Below are 23501 nucleotides of genomic sequence, written 5' to 3'. Positions count from 1 at the left end.
CATAGAATTAAATTAGCAAAATGTGAGTACATTTGGAGTGCTTGTAGTCACGGCTTGTCGAATGGGGGAAAGGAGGATAAGTAACCATGACTCCAATGGAACATGTTAGCATAATCCTTTTTGATATGAAGTCACTAGGGTGGACACAACATGTTTTAGGGAAGAAGAGTTCAGCCTCTAGAGAAAGACTGCCAGGGTTCACGTTTATCACCTCACCTGATGATCTCTGCTGTGACGTTGGGGAAGTGCAACTGAACTTATTATATTTGTGAAATGCTAAAGTCAGTATGTAGCACAAGTTAATAACTATTAACTATTTGGATTATTTTATAATTTTATTTTATCCTAAACTACTCATTAGGATGCATTTTATTTGCTCATGAAAGAGAAGATTATGATTGTTAATTGTTTTTTTCTGCTTTCAGATCCATGTATAATAACTGAAAAAAACATGAATAAAAATAACATAAAGTTAAAAGGAAGAAATGACAGAAAATATTATGCAAAAACAGGGGATACCATTGAATTTATGTGTAAATTGGGATATAATGCAAATACATCAATTCTATCATTTCAAGCAGTGTGTCGGGAAGGGATAGTGGAATACCCCAGATGCGAATAAGGCAACATTGGTACCCTAAATGTATGTCCAACTTCCACTTCTTCCACTTCTCAGTCTTATGGTCTCAAAGCTTGCAAAGATAGCTTCTGATATTGTTGTAATTTCTACTTTATTTCAAAGAAAATTAATATAAGAGTTTCAATTTGCAACTTAATATGTTCTCAAAAATATATTAAAACAAACTAAATTATTGCTTATGCTTGTACTAAAATAATAAAAACTACTCTTATATTGGACTTCTTATCAATGAATTAGTAAGTATAGTAAGTAAGTAAGGCAGACAGCTGAATGGCTTTCTGCATATTGTATAGTATACCTAGACATAGAAACAAAATGACTTGGATTTTATTTGGGGAAGTAATAATACCATAAAATTAGATATTAAAATTAGATATTAAAAAAAAGTGAAAATAAACACACTATAGTATTCCCTTATTGCAGCCATGGTCCTCTAGATGCAGTTAACCAAATAGGGTCATTTTTATTAAAAGTAGTGTTTCCTGCCAAACACTGACATTACATCATTATCATGATTTAAAGGAAATAGTACTAAAGAAGGTGAATTATTATCATTTTCCTGTGAAAAAAGAAAAGAGGTTTTGCTAACCCTTTCAGAGCATTGGGAACACAGCCAGAAGTGCATTAAATGTATATATTAACTTGGGCCATGTTGACACTTTAGGATGCTGAAGCCAGGTGCAGTGGCACACGCCTGTAATCCCAGCACTTTGAGAGGCCAAGCTGGGAATCATCAGAGGTCAAAAGTTCAAGACCAGCCTGGTCAACACGGTGAAACCCTGTCTCTACTAAAAACAGAAAAACTAGCTGGGCATGATGGCGTGCACCTGTAGTCCCAGCTACTCAGGAGGCTGAGGTGGGAGAATCACTTTAACCAGTGGGGCAGAGGTTGAACTGAGCCAAGATAGTGCCACTGCACTCCAGCCTGGGCAACAGACTGAGACTCTGTCTTAAAAAGAAATAAATAGGATGCTGAAAATTCCTATTTAAGGAAATAATTCTTTTTCTGATTTGTTTAAGGCTACATTTGTATTTTCTTAATACAAATATTTTGAAAGTTTCTTCATATATGGTTTTTGCATTTCTTATTAAGTTTTGCTTCAGATTTTTTTTTGTCTTTTCTCCTGTTAATTGCCTTCACTCTCTGTTCTGTACTTTTCTTTGTATATAAGGAGTTTTTGAAAAGATTGTATATCCCTGTTAACAAATTGAAATCCCTATTCACTTTAATAGATTTTTACCCCCAGTTAGCATATGGTTAGTGAGAAGTTGCAGGGTAAGAAGAAAACAATGTTCCCTTTCCCAACACTTTTCCTGATTATAGAGAAAAAAGCATGAACTTGTATAATGATCTAGTCCTGTACAGAATGAGAAATATTAATTGCTAGACTGAGAATGTTTTGGTGACTAAAGCTAGGAATAACTTTTTAAGACTGAAGAATGATATAAGCTATCAAATCTAACTCAGTTTTCAAATAACAGGTTTGCAGAGACTGGAGAATAAAAAGTAAAAAATTGTTTTATTAATTCCAGTGACTAATTCTACTTCATCAACATATATCATAAATAAAATTTCAAAAATAATTGCTGATATGGTTTGACTGTGTCCCCACCCAATTCTCACCTTGAATTATATAATCCCCATGCATCAAAGGTGCAAGCCAGGTGGAGATAATGGAATCATGGGAGCAGTTTCCCATACCCCACTCATGGTAGTAAATACGTCTCATGAGATCTAATGGTTTTATAAATGAAAGTTCCCCTGGACAAGTTCTCTTGCCTGCCACCATGTAAGATGTACCTTTGCTACTCATTCACCTTCTGCCATGATGGTGAGGCCTTCCCAGCAATGTGGAACTGTGAGTCCATTAAACCTCTTTCCTTTATAAATTACCTAGTCTCAAGTATGTTTTTATTAGCAGTGTGAGAATCAACTAATACAGTAAATTGGTATTACACAGTAGAGTGGGGTGCTGCTGTAAAGATAACCAAAAATGTAGAGTGACTTTGGAACTGGGGAACAGACAGAGGTTGGAACAGTTTGGAGGACTCAGAAGAAGGCAGGAAGATGTGGGGAAGTTTGGAACTTCTTAGAGAGACTTGTGAAATGGCTTTGACCAAAATGCTGATAGTGATTTGGAAAATGCAATCTAGGCTGAGGTGGTCTCAGCTAGAGATGAGAAACTTGTTGGGAACAGGAACAAGGTGATTGTCACTATGTTATAGCTCAGAGACTGGTGGCATTTTGCCACTTCCCTAGAGATGCGGAACTTTGAACTTGAGAGAGATGATTTAAGGCATCTGGTGGAAAAAATTTCTGAGCAGCAAAGCGTTCAAGAGATGACTTGGGTGCTGTTAAAAGCATTCAATTTTATATATTCACAAATATATGGTTTGGAATTGGAAATTATGTTCAAAGGGAAGCAGAGCATAAAAGTTCAGAAAATTTGCAGCCTGATGATTTGATAGAAAAGAAAAACCCATTTTCTGGGGAGCAATTTAAGCTGGCTGCAGAAATTTGCACAAGTAATGAGAAGCCAAATGTTAATCACCAAGACAATGGGGAAAATGTCTCCAGGGCATGTCAGAGGTCTCCAGGGCATGTCAGAGGTCTTCAGGGCAACCCCACCCATCACAGGCCCAGAGGCCTAGGAGAAAAAAATGGTTTTGTGAGTAGGGCCCAGGACCATGCTGCTTTTTGCAGTTTCAGGAGTTGGTGCCCTGCATCCCAGCAGGGGCTAAAAGGGGTCAACATAGAGCTCAGACCATTGCTTTGGATGGTGCAAGCCCCAAGCCTTGGTAGCTCCCATGTGATGTTGAGATTGTGGTGCACAGAAGTCAAGAATTAAGGTTTGGGAACCTCTGCTTAGATTTCAGAAGATGTATGGAAATGCCTGGATGTCCAGCAAATGTTTGCTGCAGGGGTGGGGTCCTCATGGAGAACCTCTGCTATGGCAGTGCAGAAGGAAAATGTGGGGTGGGAGCCCCCACACAGAGTCCCCACTGGGGCACTGCTTAGCGGAGCTGTGAGAAGAGGCCCACTGTACTCCAGACCCCAGAATGGTAGTTCCACCGACAGTTAGCATCGTGCACCTGGAAAAGATGCAGACACTCAATGCCATCCCATGGAAGCAGTCAGGAGGGAAGTTGTACCCTGCAAAGCCACAGGGGTGGAGTTGCCTAAGACCATGGGAACCCACCTGTTGCATCAGCGTGACCTGGATGTGAGACATGGAGTCAAATGAGATCATTTTTGAGCTTTAAGATTTGACTGCCCTGCTGGATTTTGTACTTGCATGAGATCTGTAGCCCCTTTGTTTTGGCCAATTTCTCCCATTTGGAACAGGTTTACTTACCCATTGTCTGCACCATTGTCTGTACCATTGTATCTAGGAAATAACTAATTTGCTTTTGATTTTACAAAGGGACTTGCCTTGTCTCAGATGAGACTTGAGACTGTGGACTTTTGAGTTAATGCTGAAATGAGTTAAGACTTTGAGAGGCTTTTGGGAAGGCATAATTGGTTCTGAAATGCGAGGACATGATATTTGGGAGGGGTCATGGTGGAATGATATAGTTTGACTCTGTGTCTCTGCTCAAATCTTACCCCATGTTAAGGGCAGGGCCATGTGGAGATAATTGAATCATGGGGACTATTTCCCCATATTGCTCTCATGGTAGTGAGTAAGTCTCACAAGATCTGATGGTTTTATAAATGGGAGTTCCCCTGCACAAGCCCTCTTGCATGTCACCATGTAAGATGTGACTTTGCTCCTCATTTACCTTCCACCATGATTGTGAGGCCTCCCCAGCCATGTGGAACTGTGAGTCAATTAAACCTCTTGTTTTAATAAATTACCTAGTCTCAGGTATGTCTTTATTAGCAGCATGAGAACAGACTAATATGATTGCCTTAGTTTCCTAAAATGGTACAAAAATAAATGGCAGGAAACCACAACTGTAGGAGCAACAAGCAATATCATCAGGAAGAGGAAAATAAAATGTGATATAAAAGCATCAGTGGGGTTATTAAAGAGAAGAGTATGCACCTAGCAAAGTGAATTGGTGTGATAGATAAGAAATTTGGTGTAGTGGGTTTTCAAAGGGAAACCATAGAGAAATGAATGATTACAGAGATTATTAATCTGGAGAATAAACCATAAAAATCTAAGTCTAGGGAAGAAACCAGTACAATTGCAATAAGTACAATCTTCGAAATGTTCTTACATTCCTTTCTAAACAATTATTCCTAGTGTATAGCTTAATGTGGTTCCAGGCAAAGTGAGAGATAAAATCTCACAGAAACATAATCTAGCCAATTGTTTTTTAATTATAAGACTAATGAACAAATCTTACAAATCTTTAGGCAGGAAAATAAAAATGACTGAAAATGAAATCTTAGGGAAAATAGAATGATTGTTATATTAAAATGTAAATATAGTGGGTGTGATATTTATCAAGCAAAATAGCTATTTATGGGCCAGACATAGTGGATCATCCTGTAATCCCAGCACTTTGGGATGCTGAGGTGAAAGGGTTGCTTGAGGTCAGGAGTTTGTGATCAGCCTGGGAATCACAGCAAGATCCTGTCTATAAAAACAAAGAAAACTAATTAGCTGGGCGTGGTGGTGCATGCCTGTAGTCCCAGCTACTAGAGGAGGATGAGGTGGGGCAATTGTGCCACTGCACTCCAACCCAGCGACAGAGCCAGTCCCTGTCTCAAAAAGAAAATAAAACAAACCCCCCCATTTATTATTCATTAATTTGTGCCTAGAAATCAATTGTTTTAACACACCCATTAAGAATCATTATATGCCAAGTCTTTTATCTAGATAGGAAGCACATTTTGAATTTGAAAATACTATTGCTTGATATGAAGTTAATTATAACTTCTTTGAAGATACAATGCAAACACAAAATTCAGAATACAAAAATATGTAGACAGTATGTTGTTAACAATAAGGGAAGAAAATATAGTGGGGAGATTGGCAGGAAAAACAAGACATTTTGATTTTATCACTTTGAGGTTTCTTCTACTTAGCAGTTATTTTATTTATTTATTTATTTTTAATTTTGTGGGTACACAGTAGGTATATATATTTATGGGGTGTATGAGGTATTTTGATACAGGCATGCAATGTGAGATAAGCACATCATGGAGAATAGGGTATCCATCCCCTCAAGCATTTATCCTTTGAGTTACAAACAACCCAATTACACTAAGTTATATTTAAGGTATACTATTAAATTATTGTTGACTATAGTAGCCTTATTGTGCTATCAATTAGTAGGTCTTATTCATTCTTCTAATTATTTATTTGTACCTATTGAAAATAGGTACCCACCTCCTCCCTGACACCCCCAACCACTGCCTTCCACCACTAGCCCCTTGCCTCTGGTAATAACCATTCATCTACTGTCTATGTCCATGAGTTCAATTCTTCTTATTTTTAGATCCCACAAATAAGTGAGAATATGTGAAGTTTGTCTTTCTGTGCCTGGCTTATTTCACTTAACATAATGATCTCCAGTTCCATCCATGTTGCTATAAATAACTAGATCTTATTCTTTTTTATGGCAGAATACTACTCCATTGTATATACGTACCACATTTTCTTGATCCATTCATCTGTTGATGGACACTTAGGCTGCTTACAAACCTTAGCTATTGTAAACAGTGCAGCAACAAACATAGGGATGTAGATGTCTCTTCCATATACTGATTTCCTTTCTTTTCAGTATATGCCCTGCAGTGGGATTGCTGGATCATATGGTAGCTCAATGTTTAGTTTTCTGAGGAACCTCCAAACTGTTCTCCATAGTGGTTATGCTAACTTGCATTCCCACCAACAGTGTACGAGTGTTCCCTTTTCTCCATATCCTCCCAAGCATTTATTACTGATTTTTGGATATAAGCCATATTAATTGGAGTTAGATGACATCACACTGTAGTTTTGATTGGCATTTCTCTGATAATCAATGATATTGAGTACCTTTTCATATGCTTGTTTGCCATTTATATGTCTTTCTTTGAGAAATGTCTATTCAAATCTTTTGCACGTTTTTAATTGGATTATTAGAATCTTTCCTATAGAGTTGTTTGAGCTCCTTATATATTGCGGTTATTCATGCCCTGTCAGATGGGTACTTCACGAATATTTTCTCCTGTTCTGTGGGTTGTCGCTTCTCTTTGTTGTTTCTTTTACTGTGCAGAAGAAGATTTTTAACTTTATGTAATCCCATTTGTTCATTTTTGTTTAGGTTTCCTGTGCTTATGGGATATTGCCCCCAAAATTTTTGAACAGACCTATATCCTGGAGATTCTCTGCAATGTTTTCTTGTAGTAGTTTCATAGTTTGAGGTCTTAGATTTAAGTCTGTAATCTACATTGATTTTTTTTTATATGGTGAGACATAGGGGTCTAGTTACATTCTTCTGCATATGAACATCCTGTTTTCCCAGCACCATTTATTGAAAGACAGTCTTTTCCCCACTGTACATTCTTGGCACTCTTGTCAGAAATGAGTTCACTGTAGGTGTGTGGATTTACTTCTGTGTTCTCTATTCTGTTCCATTGGTCTATGTGTCTGTTTTTATGCCACTATTATGCTGTTTTGATTACTATAGTTGTGTAGTATAATTTGAAGTCAGGTAATATGATTCCTCTAGTTTTGTTCTTATTGCTTAGGATAGCTTTGGCTATTCTGGGTCTTTTGTGGTTCCATATACATTTTAGAATTGTTTTTTCCTACGTCTGTGAAGCATGTTATTGGTATTTTGACAGTGATTGCACTGAATCTGTAGATTGCTTTAGGTAGTATGGACATTTTAACAATGTTGATTCTTCCAATCCATAAACATAAAATATCTTTCCATCTTTTTGTATCCTTTTCAATTTCTTTCATCAGTCTTTTATAGTTTTCATTACAGAGCTCTTTAACTTCTTTATTTAATTCCTAAGTATTTCACTTTATGTGTGGCTACTGTAAATGGGACTACTTTCTTGATTTCTTTTTCACATTGTTCACTGTTGACGTATAGAAATGCTACTGATTTCTGTATGTTGATTTCATACCCAGCAAATTTATCAAATTTATCAGTTCTAATAGTTTTCTGGTTGAGTCTTTAGGTTTTTCCAAATATAAGATCATATCATCTGCAAACAAGGATAACTTGGTTTCTTCCTTCCCAACTTGGATGCCCTTTGTATTCTTCTCTTGCCTGATTGCTGTAGCTAGGACTTCCTGTATTATGTTGAATAACTATGTAACAGTGGGCATCCTTTTCAAGTTCCAGTCCTTTGAGGAAAGGATTTCAGTTTTTCTCCATTCAGTATGATACTAACTGTGTATCTGTTGAATACAGCTTTTGTTACTTTGAGGTGTGTTCCTTCTATCCCCAGTATTTGAGGGTTTTCATCATGAAGGATATTGAATTTTATCGAATGCTTTTTCAGCATCAACTGAAATGATCATATGGTTTTTATCCTTCATTCTGTTAATATGATGTATCACATTGATTGACTTGTGTATACTGCACCATCCTTGCATCCCACAGGTAAACCCCATTTGGTCATGATGAATGATCTTTCTAATGTATTGCTTAATTCAGTTTGCTAGTATTTTGTTGAGGATTTTTGTATCGATATTTATTAGAGATTTTAACCTGTAATTTTCTTTCTCTTTTTTGGGTGTGTCTTTGTCTAATTTTGGCATCAGGGTAATACTGGCCCCATATATTCCGCCAGCATCTGCCATACCTCAGTACCATATCAGAAAGAAGGAGCCTAGAGTATTATTCTGTTTCTCTGGGATGTTCTCTCACATACATGCATTCCCTCATCATTGGTCACACTTTTTGCCATTTTCTGTTTACTATCAATCTTAACCAAGCTTAGCATCTGTGGATGGAAGTCCATAGGGGAGCTATAATACCCACCCATAGAGTGCAGCAATAGCCCCTTGCATCAATAGCCTTTCCAGAACTTCCCTCTATGAACATTCCCAATAAGAAAAAGTACAGTTACAAATATAAAATATGGAAGGAGTATCTCTACCACTAGTCAGGGGGCAGCATCTAGGCAGTCTTAGTTTAGTGAGAGAAATAATCATTCCTCAGCCCATTGTCCCTTTAGTAATGTACACTTAAATTCAGAGGACTTGAAGTAATGTTTTCAGCTGCAATGACTTCTTGTGGTAAAATCTGCAGCTGTAATTCTAAATTGGTAAAAATGGATCTGGCAAAACAGAAACAGTTTACGGGGTTGGAAATATGTAAGATCTGACCATTCATGGCATTTGCCATAATCCATGTGTCTGTACATCTCTAAGCATTGCCTTTGGGATAACCACTCAATTCTTTCAAACTTCCAGATATATTGCCTTCAATGTTATTTACCATGAATCTTGCCTTGTAATCTAGATTTTATTATCTACAAGGTGATTGCTTCACTCAAATTGGGACGTGCTGTCAGAAAAACGGGCAGATTGCTTTGCACAAGGAGAAGAAGAATCACAGAGTTTAGACCATTTCAAAAAAGGAGCCAGAAGTTCTTTTGTGGATTATATCATTGGTCAAAAATGCTGGCTGCAAATTGCTTATGAATGTAACATACACCAAGAGCAACCACCAGTGGAGAGCTGCTGCATGTGTCATTTCCATATTATTAGTTTTTCTAAACTGTTCCATGCTAATTGGAATGTTTGTCTGATATTACCTATGAAATAATAGGCATTTTGAGTTTTAGATTTATTAACCACAATGGTGAGGGCTATCTTCATCAAAGCTCGGTAATGAACAAGGAATTGTCTTTTAATCCCCCTTTAAAAATTCACAAATAATAACCATACATATTTATGGGGTGCATAGTAATGTGTGTGTGTGTGTGTGTGTGAGTGTGTGTATATATATACAAACACACATATATATACACACACATATATACACACACACATATATATACATATATATATACACATATATATATAATGTATAGTAGTCAGAGTAATTAGCATCTCCATTATCTCAAACATTGATCATTTCTTTCTGTTGGGAACACTGAATATTCTCCTTCCAGCTAGTTGGTACTATAAAGTATATTCCTGGTAACTGAAAAAAAATTACATCTAAGTGTTAACCTCAGGTATCTTGAAATGCCAACTCCTAACAGTCATAGCCTGGGAGTTCATGTTAGCCTTCTTGCAACTATGCGTATCCACATAATTAATCAAAATCATTTGTGTTTTGGTGAGAATTAGCATCTGCAATGGTGAGTTTTATGTGTCCGCTTAGCTAGGCTATCAATCCAAGTTATTTAATCAAATATTAATCTAATTGTTGCTGTGAACAAGGTATTTTATAGATGGAGTTAATAACATCTACAATAAGTTGCCTTTAAGTAAAGATTACCCTTGATAATATGGGTGGGTCACATTCAATCAATTGAAGCAATAAGAGTCAAAACTTCGGCTTCTCAAAGAAGAAATTCTACCTTAAGACTGTAACATCAACCCTTGTCTGAGTTTCTACTCTATTAACCTGCCCTATGAATTTTGGACTTGCTTATACTCACAAATCAAGTAAACCAATTGCATAAAACAAATCTCTATCTCATCTATCTATACACACCTCACACTACACATTCTGTTTCTCTGGAAAACACTAATACATCATCTTACCACTTCACATTTTTAAGCAATTAAAATCTCTCACTATCTTCCCAAGATTTGGTATTACTTAATCTTCACTAGAGAGGCTGGTTTGACTGATTATAAAATTCCCATTTAACAAGAACAACTAAGACCAGGTGAAGAGAGCCCTTTTCCAAAATCTGACTATAAGTCGGTAATTGAATTCACTACCAAATTACAAACCATTTATTTCAAGGACTCTGTGGAAAGATTAACCCGGCAGGCACCAATACTTTTCTGTTTTGCAAAACAGACCACATATTTAATGTTATTTCTCTAGTATTGATGGTCATCTGGTCTTTAAATCCTGGCGCTTGGAAGGTAGGATCTGTTGATGAAGGGTCAGAGTGAAGGAGTGCCATGATTTAACCTGTATCTCCCCAAGTCTCCATCAAAACCTTTGTCACACATGAAGCCAATTATATTTGGTTCAGATATTTATCTCAATATTGCTGGGGTTGATTGTTCATTTGCTTTACTTTCCACCATGAGATGTTTTAATATCACCGAACTTGCTAGCAGCAACCAAGAAAATGTATTTCTAGTAATTTCTCCATCATTTTGTATCACATTCTAAATACATACATATATATATATATATATATATATGTATATAACAAACTCTTGAGTCAAAGTCATATACTCCAAACTACACTCCTACGATTCATTCCAGATAATCTTCCTCTGAGGATTTTCCCTTCAGACAAAGAGTGGATTGGTAACACCCTGGCAATAAACGTTTGTCGGACCCTTCATCCTATCCTGCTTAAATTTCATGGTGCCTTTGCCATATCATGAAGAAGGAAAGAAGCTCAGTGTCCACTTCTGATACCACTCTGCCACTCCTACACTGCTAAGCTAACAGCAGTGATCTTGCTTTCAGAACTAGCAATTCACATTTTTACCTATCATTATGTTAACTGTTGAAAATTATTTAACACAGCATTAACGTCAAAAGCATAGTGAGAATTGTGACTCATGTGTAGTGTCTGATTATCCTAATCTTCACCTTGAATTCATATGTTTAAGGGAGATGACTCAATGAGTGTCTGTGACCTCTGAAGTTCTTCCATCTCCTTTCCTTTATTAGTTGATGAGCTCCCTCAGCTGCATCTTATGAAATCCAGTTATTTATTATACTTATTTTAGATGAACAACCTAAAAAATGTGATTTGAGCACTTAACTCAGATTCTTATTTATCTTCAATCTGGTGTACACCTAAAGATTCTCTTGCAAGAATTTTAACAAGGGTCAAATTATCAGTCTTCTATGAAATTACAGAAAATATCACAGACTTGTTTTTAAAACTTTTCTTAAAGAAACAGGCAGAAAACTGTCAAAAACATGGGTGAGCACTACCTAGGTAGAGAAATAAAACATTACTCTTTCATTAGATACAATTAAACTTTGAAAACACATTTAAATATGATTTCTAAAATAGTTAAGACTTGGTTACATTTGATGACATCAATAAAGATGAACTAGGTAAGTAATCATAATGGAGTACATTCTTAAATGCAATTATTTTTATGACACATACGTACCTCAGAGTGGAGATAAATTAAAATATTAGTATGTAATGTATCATAGTTACTATGTTTTGCAGATTAAAGATGTCCACAAATAATTTGAAAATCCTCTGATTAAGTGACCTATTTCCCCATCATCTTGAACTTGTGCTAACCCATGACTTTTCTGACCAATAGGATATGGTATAAGTATCTCTATGCCAGTTACGGATGTAAGCTTTAAAAAAATAGCAGCTTCTGCCTTGGTGTCTTGTAGCTTCTAATCAGCATGAGAGAATTCTGGGTACCCTGTAGAGAGGCCCTGAGAGTGACAGGAGTCACCTGAACCCCAAATTTCACTTGTTGCTGGCAAAGCACCAAATATGTGACTGAAGACATATTGAACCCTCCACCGCAGAATATTAACCAGATGAATAACAATGAATGTCTCCATTAATACACAGAAAACAAAAGATTTATCCATTTGAACCCCACAAAAATTCTATGCCCCATAGAATTGTGAGATGTCATTAAATGGCATATTAGAAAAGAAGAAATATCTCAAAACACTAACCTAAGTTCCAACTTAAGAAGGTAGGAAATCATGAATATTAGTGTATAAATCAATGAAGCAAGTGCAATATAGAAAAAACTGTTTTCTTAATCTTCTCAAAGAATGAATAAAACCAATCAAAGTTAGTTCTTTGAGAAGAATAAATGATATATTTCTAGCAAGAACAATGAAGAAAAAAAGAAGAAACAAATTACCTGTCATTTGGCATAGTATAGGGCATTGATTGAAATGGTTCCAATAATTGAAGGGTATACAATTATTTTAACTTTTGAAATGTCCAAAGTGTCAGGGTTTTGTCTGAAAAACACACCAAAAAAAAGAGAATACCCAAAAGAGTTCCATTATTAAATGGAAATTTTATATGAAGGAAAATTCTACAAGAAGGTACAGCAATGGCCTTGGTCATATTCATGAGTAAATACCTCCTCTTTTTCTGGGACTCACTCTAGAGACTGCTGAAGCTCTGTCTTAGGCTACTGAAGGAAGAGTTTAAAGGGATTCTCCATTAGAACACCTGCTGCCAGAGGCTAGATGATTATCCTGTCTTTCTGATGGCAGTTCATAAATGAATGGTTACTACTCTACCTGGAAAGTTGTGGCAGATCCTCATGGGAAAATATAAGACTAAAGGAATTCAATAGGGTAAACTTTAATGTGTTTTCTCAGCTATTATGGAAGACATTGAGGACATAAAAGGCCAGATCACATGGGTTGATACCAATTCATGACCAGTGATTAATTAATGCAAAAATAGTTGATTCAAGTACTTGTTGCCTGAGATACTACCTTTATGGGAATTAAAAAGACAAATCAAACTGGGACAAGCTGATGCCCACCAAAATAAAAACTCTACCAGGATTGGAAAGCGACTGGAGTCAACAAATAGGTATTTCGGTTCCTTACCTAGAAGCAACTACTTATATACATGAAAGGAATGGTCACAGAAGGACCTAAACCAACAGAAGCATCAGAAAAGGTATAAATTGTTTACCATAATGGTCCAGTTTCTTAGCAAGATAGGTAAGATTTAAAAATTCATTAGGACATATCCACTGGGGTAATGGCCCAGCATACAGCTAGTAAATAGATTATATTTGATGTTCGTTCTTAACACCAGGAAGATTTAAGCAAGCTTTGAAGGCCACTGAAACGTATTTGAGACTTGGTTTTTTTCATGGAAGTTAAATCTAACGTACGGAAATTAAATAATCTGAATTGTTTTTGCCCACCAAGTTACATTCTTCTGATCAAGGAAGCTATTTTACAGCACGTGATATACAACAATGGGCAAATAAACACCACATCGAATATATATATCATATCCTTTATCTTCTGCAGAGTAGTGGAAATATTTGAAATCATTAATTGAAATACCTGCCAAAAAAAAAAAAGACTGGGGTAGATAGGTCAGTAATAAAGGATGAAAGAGCTGGTTTACTTGTTTTCAAGTTGTGCATTAAAATTAAACATGAGATAATCATGTGGTTTTGTTTTTAGTTCTGGTTTATGTGATGAATAACATTTATTGATTCATGTTTGTTGAGCCAACCTTGCACCACAGGAATAAAGCCTACTTGATTGTGGTGTATTAGCGTTTTGATATGCTGCCAGATTCAGTTTGATCAGATTTTGTTGACTATTTTTGCATCTATGTTCATCAAGGATATTGACCAGAAGTTTTCCTTTTCAGCTGTGTCTCTGCCAGGTTTTGGCATTAGGTGATGCTGGCCTCATAGAATGATTTAGGAAGGAGTCCCTCCTCCTCAATTTTTTGGAATAGTTTCAGTAGGAATGATACCAGCTCTTCCTTGCATATCTGGTAGAATTTGCCTGTGAATCCGTCTGGTCCTGGGCTTTTGCTGGTTGGTAGGCTTTTAATTACTGATTCAATTTTGGAACTCATTTTTGCTTGGCTTGGAGATTGAATCTAAATGTCCATCAACGGTAGATTGGATTTTTAAAATGTGGTACACATTTACCATGGAATACTGTGCAGCCGTAAAATATAGTGAGATAATGTCCTTTGCATGAACAGAGATGGAGCTGGAGGCCGTTATCTAAGCAAACTAACACAGGAACAGAAAACCAAATACCATATGTTGTCACTTATAAGTGAAAGCTAAACACTGAGTACATATGGATACAAAGAAGAGAACAACAGATACTTGAGGGTGGAGGATGGGAGGAGAGTGAAGATTTAACAAGCCACCTTTTGAGTACTATGCTTATTACCTAAGTGACAAAATAATTTGCACACCAAACCCCTCTGACATGCCATTTACCTATGTAGCAAACCTGCACATGTGCTCCCGAATCTAAAATAAAAGTAAAACATAAAATTAAAATAAAAAGTTAAACATGGGAGAAACCAAAGATGATTTACTATTAGATAAATTTCCTAGATAGAGTGGTAGAAGTAAGAACGATTTGGGGATGAAACCGGCACTTATCTACAAGTCTTTTCAAACACAGCACAATTTTCTTCTTTTCTGCCTTACCCCATAATTTCTGAGTCCAGTTTAAAATGAACAGTTCTTGACGCATCACTCATATTTGAACAGGAGTTACTGCCTATAGTTTTTAACTTAAATGAATTCAGAAGGGATTGGTGGGCCAGATGAAAGACTGGCAAATGACAGTCACGGGGAACTGTGGCCTGCTGCCTATTTTTGTAGGGCTCTGACTACAATGGTTTTTACATTTTGACATCTTTTTAAAATTAAAGTAAGAAAAATCATTTGATAATTAAAATATTCATAAAACTTGTATGAAATTTACATATTTGTGTCCATAAAGTTTTATTGGAACACAACCATGTTCACTAGTTTACGTATTCCCCATGGCTGTTTTTACACTATCAGGGCCAACAGAGTAGTTGCAACAGAGATCACAGAAGCTAGAATGTCCCGTCCTCTCACCTGGCCTAACTGGGCCTTCAGGTGGAAATGCTTTGTTACCAAGTAGAGGTAACAGGCCAGTAAGTTTGTACATTTCTAATCCTATCCCATGTGAATGAAAATAAACCAAGAAAGAAGCCTTAGCAAGATTGTTATTTCCAGTGAATAGGTTAACTCCATGGTCAAACCTGATATTTCTTTTTGGAGAGGAAAGTTTGGGTTAAAATAAGTGATAGATAAAAAGAAGGTGACATAATTGCCTAAATAAGAGATCTAACAAATATACTATTTAAAGGGAAAAATCAAACATAACTTTGCTTCTAGACAGTCTTAGAGCAAAAAAATAATTTTCTCTCTTACCTTTTAGTCTGATGTCTGTTAGAGTGAAATACCTTGTCTCACAAAGACCCTCCTGAGAGGCGACAGTGTGCTGGCAGCCCTCGCAGCCCTCGCTCGCTTTTGGTGCCTCCTCGGCCTCGGCGCCCACTCTGGCCGCTATTGAGGAGCCCTTCAGCCCGCTGCACTGTGGGAGCCCCTTTCTGGGCTGGCTGAGGCCAGAGCTGGCTCCCTCAGCTTGCGGGGAGGTGTGGAGTGAGAGGCCTGGAGGGAGAGGCGTGGGCGGGAACCCGGGCTGCCCACAGAACTTGTGGGCCAGGAGGACTTCCAGGTGGGCGAGGGATCTGCAGGCCCACACTTGGAATGGCCGGCCAGCACAGCCAGCCCGGGCAGTGAGGGGCTTAGCACCCAGGCCAGCAGCTGCAGAGGGTGATCCGGGTCCCCCAGCAGTGCCAGCAGACCAGCGCAGAGCTCAAACTCTCGCCAGGCCTCAGCTGCCTCCCTGTGGGGCAGGGCTTGGGACCTGCAGCCAGCCATGCCTGAGCCACCCCGCTGTCCTGGGCTCCTGTGCAGCCAGAGCCTTCCTGACGAGCACCGCCCGCTGCTCCACAGTGCCCGTTCCCATTAACCGCCCAAGGGCTGAGGAGTGCGGGTGCAGGGTGCAGGACTGGCAGGCAGCTCCGCCTGCAGCCAGGTGTGGGATCCACTAGGTGAAGCCAGCTGGGCTCCTGAGTCTAGTGGGGACTTGGCGAACCTTTATGTCTGGCTAAGGGATTGTAGATACACCAATCAGCCCTGTGTGTCCAGCTCAAGGTTTGTAAATGCACCAAGCAGCACTCTGTGTCTGGCTCCAGGTTTGTGAATGCACCAATCAGCACTCTGTATGTGGCTAATCCGGTGGGGACTTGGAGAACCTTTATGTCTGCTAAGGGATTGTAAATAAACCAATCAGCACTCTGTGTCTAGCTCAAGGTAAACGCACCAATCAGCACCCTGTCAAAACAGACCAATCAGCTCTCTGGAAAACAGACCAATCAGCTTTCTGTAAAATGGACCAATCAGCAGGATGTGCGTGGGGCCAGATAAGGGATAAACGCAGGCTGCCCCAGCCAGCCGTGGCAACCCTCGGGGGTCCCGTTGTGCACTGTTCTTTCCCTCTTTGCAATAAATCTTGCTGCTGCTCACTCTTTGGTTCCACACTGCATTTATGAGCTGTAACACTCACTGCGAAGGTCTGCAGCTTCACTCTTGAGGCCAGCCAGTGAGACCACGAACCCACTGAGAGGAACAAACAACTCCAGATGGGAGGAACGAACAACACCAGACATCCCACCTTAAGAGCTGTGACACTCACTGTGAAGGTCTGCAGCTTCACTCCTGAAGCCAGTGAGACCACGAACCCACCAGAAGGAAGAAGCTCCAAACGTGTGAACATCAGAAGGAACAAACTCCAGACGCATCACCTTTAAGAACTGTAACACTCACCGCGAGGGTCCGCGGCTTCATTCTTGAAGTCAGTGAGACCAAGAACCCACTAATTCCAGACACACTACCATTACTAAAACAAAATGCCATGGATCTGGGAAGCAGCAGGCTTGAGCAACATCATTACTGGAGTGATGTATAGCATATGCTTCAGTGAAACAAAGGAAATTCAGGTTTCTCACACACACACATGCCGATGTGGTTTGTATCTAGAAAAAATGCATCCTGTATGACCCAGTGGTGGTAAGACAAAGAAGTCTGTGTGTGAGTTCTATGGATGGATCCCTCAACGAACAACCCTCTCCTACTGCTGCTGTGCCCTTTGCCTGTGATACAGCCTTTTTGTGAGCATAAGTTGTTTGAGTCCTGTGAATTCCTTCAGCAATCCAACACCAACATTCTTACCACCTGGTAAGACTAAACAACTTAATATATACAAAAGCAAATAAAATACTTCTACATGAAAACTATCCCAATAAATGTCTATGTCTTTCATTAAATACTGCTTCAGTCATTAAATAATGTATATTTGTAGGAGTTCATCTGCATCTCTTGAGTTTCATCTGCAAAATGGAGATGACATTTTTGAAATCAGAATTTAATTCACAAATGTATGTAAATAGGTTTCAGTATACTGGGCATTTAACAATACTTATAACCATATAGTAAGTATTCAATAAATCAAAGCTACTGTTATCATTTATATTACTCAAAGGAAAACAGAGTTGGTCAGTAGAAACCTACTTTTTCTTTTTGCATCAGCCTATGTAACAAGAAATTTTTTCTCCTGCAACTTGATCACACAGGTCAGCAGCAGTGAGTTAAAGGCAGCTTATAGATATAACAGATACAAAATCCCACATATAAAAACTATAACAATATAATAAGCACATTAATAGAAAAAGATGAAAGACACTACAAGAATTTAGACAAAAAATAAACACCCTCTTGGAGGCCAGGAAATAGATCTGAAAGGAGATGATATTTCATGTGAGGTTCAAACTTGCATATAGTTTTGGTAGGTAGATGCGGAGAAAATCAATACTTAGGAGAAACAGAATGTGAAAGACCAACAACAAGATAAAGAAAAAACATAATTGGGAAGTTTCAAAAAGTTAGCATGACTAAAACTCAGGGTATTCACTGTGATGAGTGATGTGAGGTATGGAATCAGAAAAGATTTTAAGATTTTATAGACCTGACAAGGAGACTGAACTTTACTCAGAGAGTGATCAGGGAGCCATTGATGGATTTTAAGCAAGTGAGATGCATAGACAGACGGACCACGGTTTCATGAGCGTGGAGACTGAATTACAGTCAGGAAGTCAGGAGTCAACAATATAGAATGTTCAGATAGGAGCAGCACTATTTGAGACATCAGTTTCTACCGTGTGTGATTTGTAATATCCAGTACAATATCTATGCAAAATGAATTTGACATTTATTGAGACATAAGAAATACTTTTTTTAAGTATCAGGTTTCTTACTTCATAAAGGTGAAATACTAAAATATTTGAGAATACAAAAATGGGCATTTGTAGCCCCAATAAACATCAAATTCAAGAAGAAAATTAATTGGAAATTCCATGCAAATCATGTACAATAAAAAATTATATTATTAAAAACTGATTCAATTTACTGAGAAAATCAGTGATGTTCCAGTAGAAAGGTACAGGCATAAATAATTCATATAGTTAAAGCAAAATAGTAAACAAGTAAATGGAAAGTGTTCAAAAAATGTAAATACTTTTGTAAAAAACAGTAGAATGTTTTATTCTAAAATTAGTAAGATTAAATATTTAAGCCTATACAGTTATGGTAGAAACAGTTTACATATACATAGTTTGAGTCAGCATAAACAGATATGTATAGGTTTATAAACAACATGCTAGGGTTTAACCAGAACCTAAAAAATGCACCAATATTTTGTCTTTTCCTTCCCACTACTCAAAATTTACGTAAATAACTTATTAAAATATTATTTACAAACAATTTTTCTGCAACTTCACTATAACCAGAAAAACTGAGAGCACTCTTATTACCCAAAAAGAAATATTAAACTATATGACAGGAGTTGTAAATACTTAAGCTTACATTGAAATAAAATCATATTAATGGTTTTAAATATAACATGAAATGTAAAATCTCTATACTGTTCTTAAATGATTTTAAAACTATCCACAAATATGCAAGAAAATAGAAAATCCTTGAGAGTGGTTGACAGACAAACAAGAAAGATACTGAAGTGTAAAGCTTGACTGTTTTGGGAACAAAAAGTTATCCTGATTGAGTTGAAAAAAGGCTGAAGAAGGAAATGAAGGTGTTTTCCATTAGCAACCATTCATAAATTACTTTCAGGGCACCAAACATGATATAAAACATCTGAGAGCATTTTTAGTAAACTTGCACAATTCTGCTATGAGACATATATTTCTAAAATGGTTTGGTCTTGAGCATCAGTAGGAAGAATATGTCCTGTAAGTAAAGGATGGGATGTATAGGAAGGACTTTATGGAGTACAGCTGGAGAATGCTGGAGCTCTTAGCAACGGAGGAAGCTATGGATTAGGTAAACTCTTGCATGATCAGCTTACATGATCCCTGGAGGAAAATAGCATGAGTAGGACATCACAACCTGTTCTCATTTCTTTGCTCAGTTAGTAGGTAAAAGTCAAGTCATTATCCATTAAAACTTATCAACTGATGGAACACAACGGACACCAAAAACAGAGAACACAAAACAAATAAAAAAGATGAAAATAAAATGTGTTGAAGTTTGTAAAATTATACAGGATGTTAGAAATAAATTAATGTTTGTACTTTATATGTGCATAAATAAATCAATTAAAAGTTTTTCAGTTTTTTTTGAGACAGGGTCTCACTCTGTGCTGATGTCAATTCCCTGGTCTCAGTTATTGTACTTGATAATGCATGGGAGGGCATAATCTACTGAAATTACTTAAAATAAAAAACAGAAAAACAAAAGGAAAATCTAAGTTTTCAAATTAGAAGAATGGAAGAAATATTCAGCAAAAAAATTGGAAAATAATTGTTGAGTACTGCTTCAAAAAAGAATAGACAAGAGAAGATACTGTTAATTCAACTAAAAATTGGCACTAGCTCTGTGAAAATTAATTCTGTGCTCATAAATAAATGATAACATCCCCTAGATTCAGACAAGCCAGTATTTAAATGTCAGAGAGTTTAGAAGAAGCCATCAAAAGATTGACATGGTGAAGCCTTTCAGACAGAAGAGAAACCAGGAGAATGTGTTGTTCCATAGACCATGTGAAGCAGGTATTTCAAAATGGAAGGATGGGAAACTCATGTGAATTTTTGCTGATTATTCAGTTTCAACCAATGGATTTGATTACAAAGAAGATATTGATGACTGTTACAAGAGAGGTTTAAGTGTAGTGGTGAGAATGAAAAAATGAAATGAGGCAGAAATTGTAGCTAATACATTGGAGTCATTGTATTATAAAATGAGAAGAGAATTGGGAGGTTACTAGAAAGAGATTTGGTTCCACAAAGGATTTTTTGAGCTTTTTTTGTTGTTGTTGCTCTCTAAGATGGAAGATGTTTGGTATTTTTGCATATTGGCAGAAATAATTTGAAAAATGGAGAAATTAATGATACAGTTGAGAGGGAATAATTGAAAGAGCAAAATCCTTGCATAGAAAAGAGGGGATCAAATCTGGTAGAGACCATAACAGGATAGGAGTAAGGATCAACATCCAGTGAAACAGGAGACAATGCAGAAAAGTATGTGTGTGAACAGCAGGTAGTTTTCTTCTGATTGCTTCTATATCTAGATGAAAAAAAATGAATAAAGTCATTAGCAAAGTACAAGGTGAGGACTGATGGTTAAGGAGGGAGATAATAAAACAGAGGAGGAGAAAGGAAGTGTCAAAATCATTTAGGCCCGTGATCATTAATTTAAAGCAAGGCAAGTCAGCACCGTTGCATTTGGTTTTTTTTTTTTCAACTCTTCATAATGTAAACCTTTATTTATTTATTTATCTTTATTATTATGCTTTAAGTTCTAGGATACATGTGCACAATGTGCAAGTTTGCTACATAGGTATAAATGTGCCATGTTGGTTTGCTGCACCCATCAACTCGTCATTTACATTAGGTATTTCTCCTAATGCTATCACTCCCCCTGCCCCTCACCCCATGATAGGCCCTGGTGTGTGATGTCCCCCGCCCTGTGTCTAAGTGTTCTCATTGTTCAATTCCCACCTATGAATGAGAACATGCGGCGTTTGGTTTTCTGTCCTTGTGATAGTTTGCTGGGAATGATGGTTTCCAGTTTCATCCATGTCCCTTCAAAGGACATGAACTCATCCTTTTTATGGCTGCATAGTATTCCATGGTGTATATGTGCCACAGTTTCTTAATCCAGTCTACCATTGATGGACATTTGGGCTAGTTCCAAGTCTTTGCAATTGAGAATAGTGCCACGATAAACATACGTGTGCATGTGTCTTTATGGTAGCATGATTTATAATCCTTTGGGTATATATACCCAGTAATGGGATGGCTGGGTCAAATGGTATTTCTAGTTCTAGATCCTTGAGGAATTGCCACACTGTCTTCCACAATGGTTGAACTAATTTACACTCCTAGCAACAGTGTAAAAGTGTTCCTATTTGTCCACATCCTCTCCAGCATTTGGTGTTTCCTGACTTATTAATGGTCGCCATTCTAAATGGTGTGAGATGGTATCTCATTGCCGTTTTGATTTGCATTTCTCTGATGACCAGTGATGATGAGCATCTTTTCATGTGTCTGTTGGCTGAATAAATATCTTCTTTTGAGAAGAGTCTGTTCTTATCCTTTGCCCACTTTTTGATGGGTTTGTTTTTTTCTTCTAAATTTGTTAAGTTCTTTGTAGATTCTGGCTATCAGCCCTTTATCAGATGGGTAGATTGCAAAAATTTTCTCCCATTCTGTAGGTTGCCCGTTCACCCTGATGGTAGTTTCTTTTGCTGTGCAGAAGTTCTTTAGTGTAATTAGATCCCATTTGTCTATTTTGGCTTTTGTTGCCATTGCTTTTGGTGTTTTAGTGATGAAGTCGTTGCCCGTGTCTATGTCCTGAATGGTATGGCTTAGGTTTTCTTTTTGGGTTTTTATGGTTTTAGGTCTAACATTTAAGTCTTTAATCCATCTTGAATTAATTTTTGTATAAGGTGTAAGGAAGGGATCCAGTTTCAGCTTTCTATATATGGCTAGCCAGTTTTCCCAACACAGTTTAAGAAATAGGAAATCCTTTCTCCATTTCTTGTTTTTCTCAGGTTTGTCAAAGATCAGATGGTTGTAGATGTGTGGTGTTATTTCTGAGGTCTTTGTTCTGGTCCATTGGTCTATATCTCTGTTTTGGTACCGGTACCATGCTGTACCATGCGCTGTTTTGGTTACTGTAGCATAGTTTGAAGTCAGGTAGCGTGAAGCCTCCAGCTTTGTTCTTTTTGCTTAGGATTGCTTTGGTAATGAGGGCTCTTTTTTGGTTCCATATGAACTTTAAAGTAGTTTTGTCCAATTCTGTGAAGAAAGACATTGGTAGCTTGATGGGAATGGCATTGAATCTATAAATCACCTTGGGCAGTATGGCCATTTTCACAATATTGATTCTTCCTATCCATGAGCATGAAATGTTCTTCCATTTGTTTGTGTCCTTTTTTATTTCGTTGAGCAGTGGATCATAGTTCTCCATGAAGAGGTCCTTCACATCCCTTGTGAGTTGGATTCCTAGGTATTTTATTCTCCTTGTAGCAATTGTGAGTGAGAGTTCACTCATGATTTGGCTTTCTGCTTGTCTGTTATTGGTGTGTAGGAAAGCTTGTGATTTTTGCACATTGACTTTGTATCCTGAGACTTTCCTGAAGTTGCTTACCAGCCTAAGGAGATTTTGGGCTGAGACGATGGGGTTTTCTAAATACACAATCATGTCATCTGCTATCAGAGACAATTTGACTTCCTCTTTTCCTAATTGAATACCCTTTATTTCTTTCTCTTGACAGAAATTGCCGGCCAGAACTTCCAAAACTATGTTGAATAGGAGTGGTGAGAGAGGACATCCCTGCCGTGTGTCAGTTTTCAAAGGGAATGCTTCCAGTTTTTGCCCATTTAGAATGATATTCGCTGAGGGTTTGTCATAAATAGCTCTTATTATTTTCAGATACATTCCATCAATACCTAGTTTCCTGAGAGTTTTTAGCATGAAGGGCTGTTGAATTTTGTTGAAGGCCTTTTCTGCATCTATTGAGATAATCATGTGGTTTTTGTCTTTGGTTCTGTTTATGTGGTGGAGTATGTTTATTGATTTGCATATGTTTAACCAGCCTTGCATCCTAGAGATGAGGCCAA

General features: G+C 37.4%; 1 protein-coding gene across 7 annotated transcripts in view; it reads left to right on the top strand.

Annotated features, from left to right (window-relative positions):
- LOC134729382 (complement factor H-related protein 3) overlaps window positions 1–23501 on the top strand; it is a 187088-nt gene that overhangs the window by 18387 nt on the left and 145200 nt on the right. For 3 of the 7 annotated variants that reach the window (XM_063598167.1, XM_063598112.1, XM_063598136.1), the window contains one exon: window positions 426–622. The exons of the other annotated variants lie outside the window; for them this stretch is intronic. In XM_063598167.1, the coding sequence (XP_063454237.1) occupies window positions 426–622 (197 nt within the window). Of the gene's footprint in view, window positions 1–425; window positions 623–23501 lie in introns of those variants that run through there. 7 annotated transcript variants of the gene reach the window in all.

Source organism: Pan paniscus, chromosome 1 (assembly GCF_029289425.2).
Source record: "Pan paniscus chromosome 1, NHGRI_mPanPan1-v2.0_pri, whole genome shotgun sequence".
NCBI lineage: Eukaryota > Metazoa > Chordata > Mammalia > Primates > Hominidae > Pan > Pan paniscus.
Note: the sequence above shows the minus strand (reverse complement) of the source record. Positions and strands in the feature narration are given on the sequence as shown.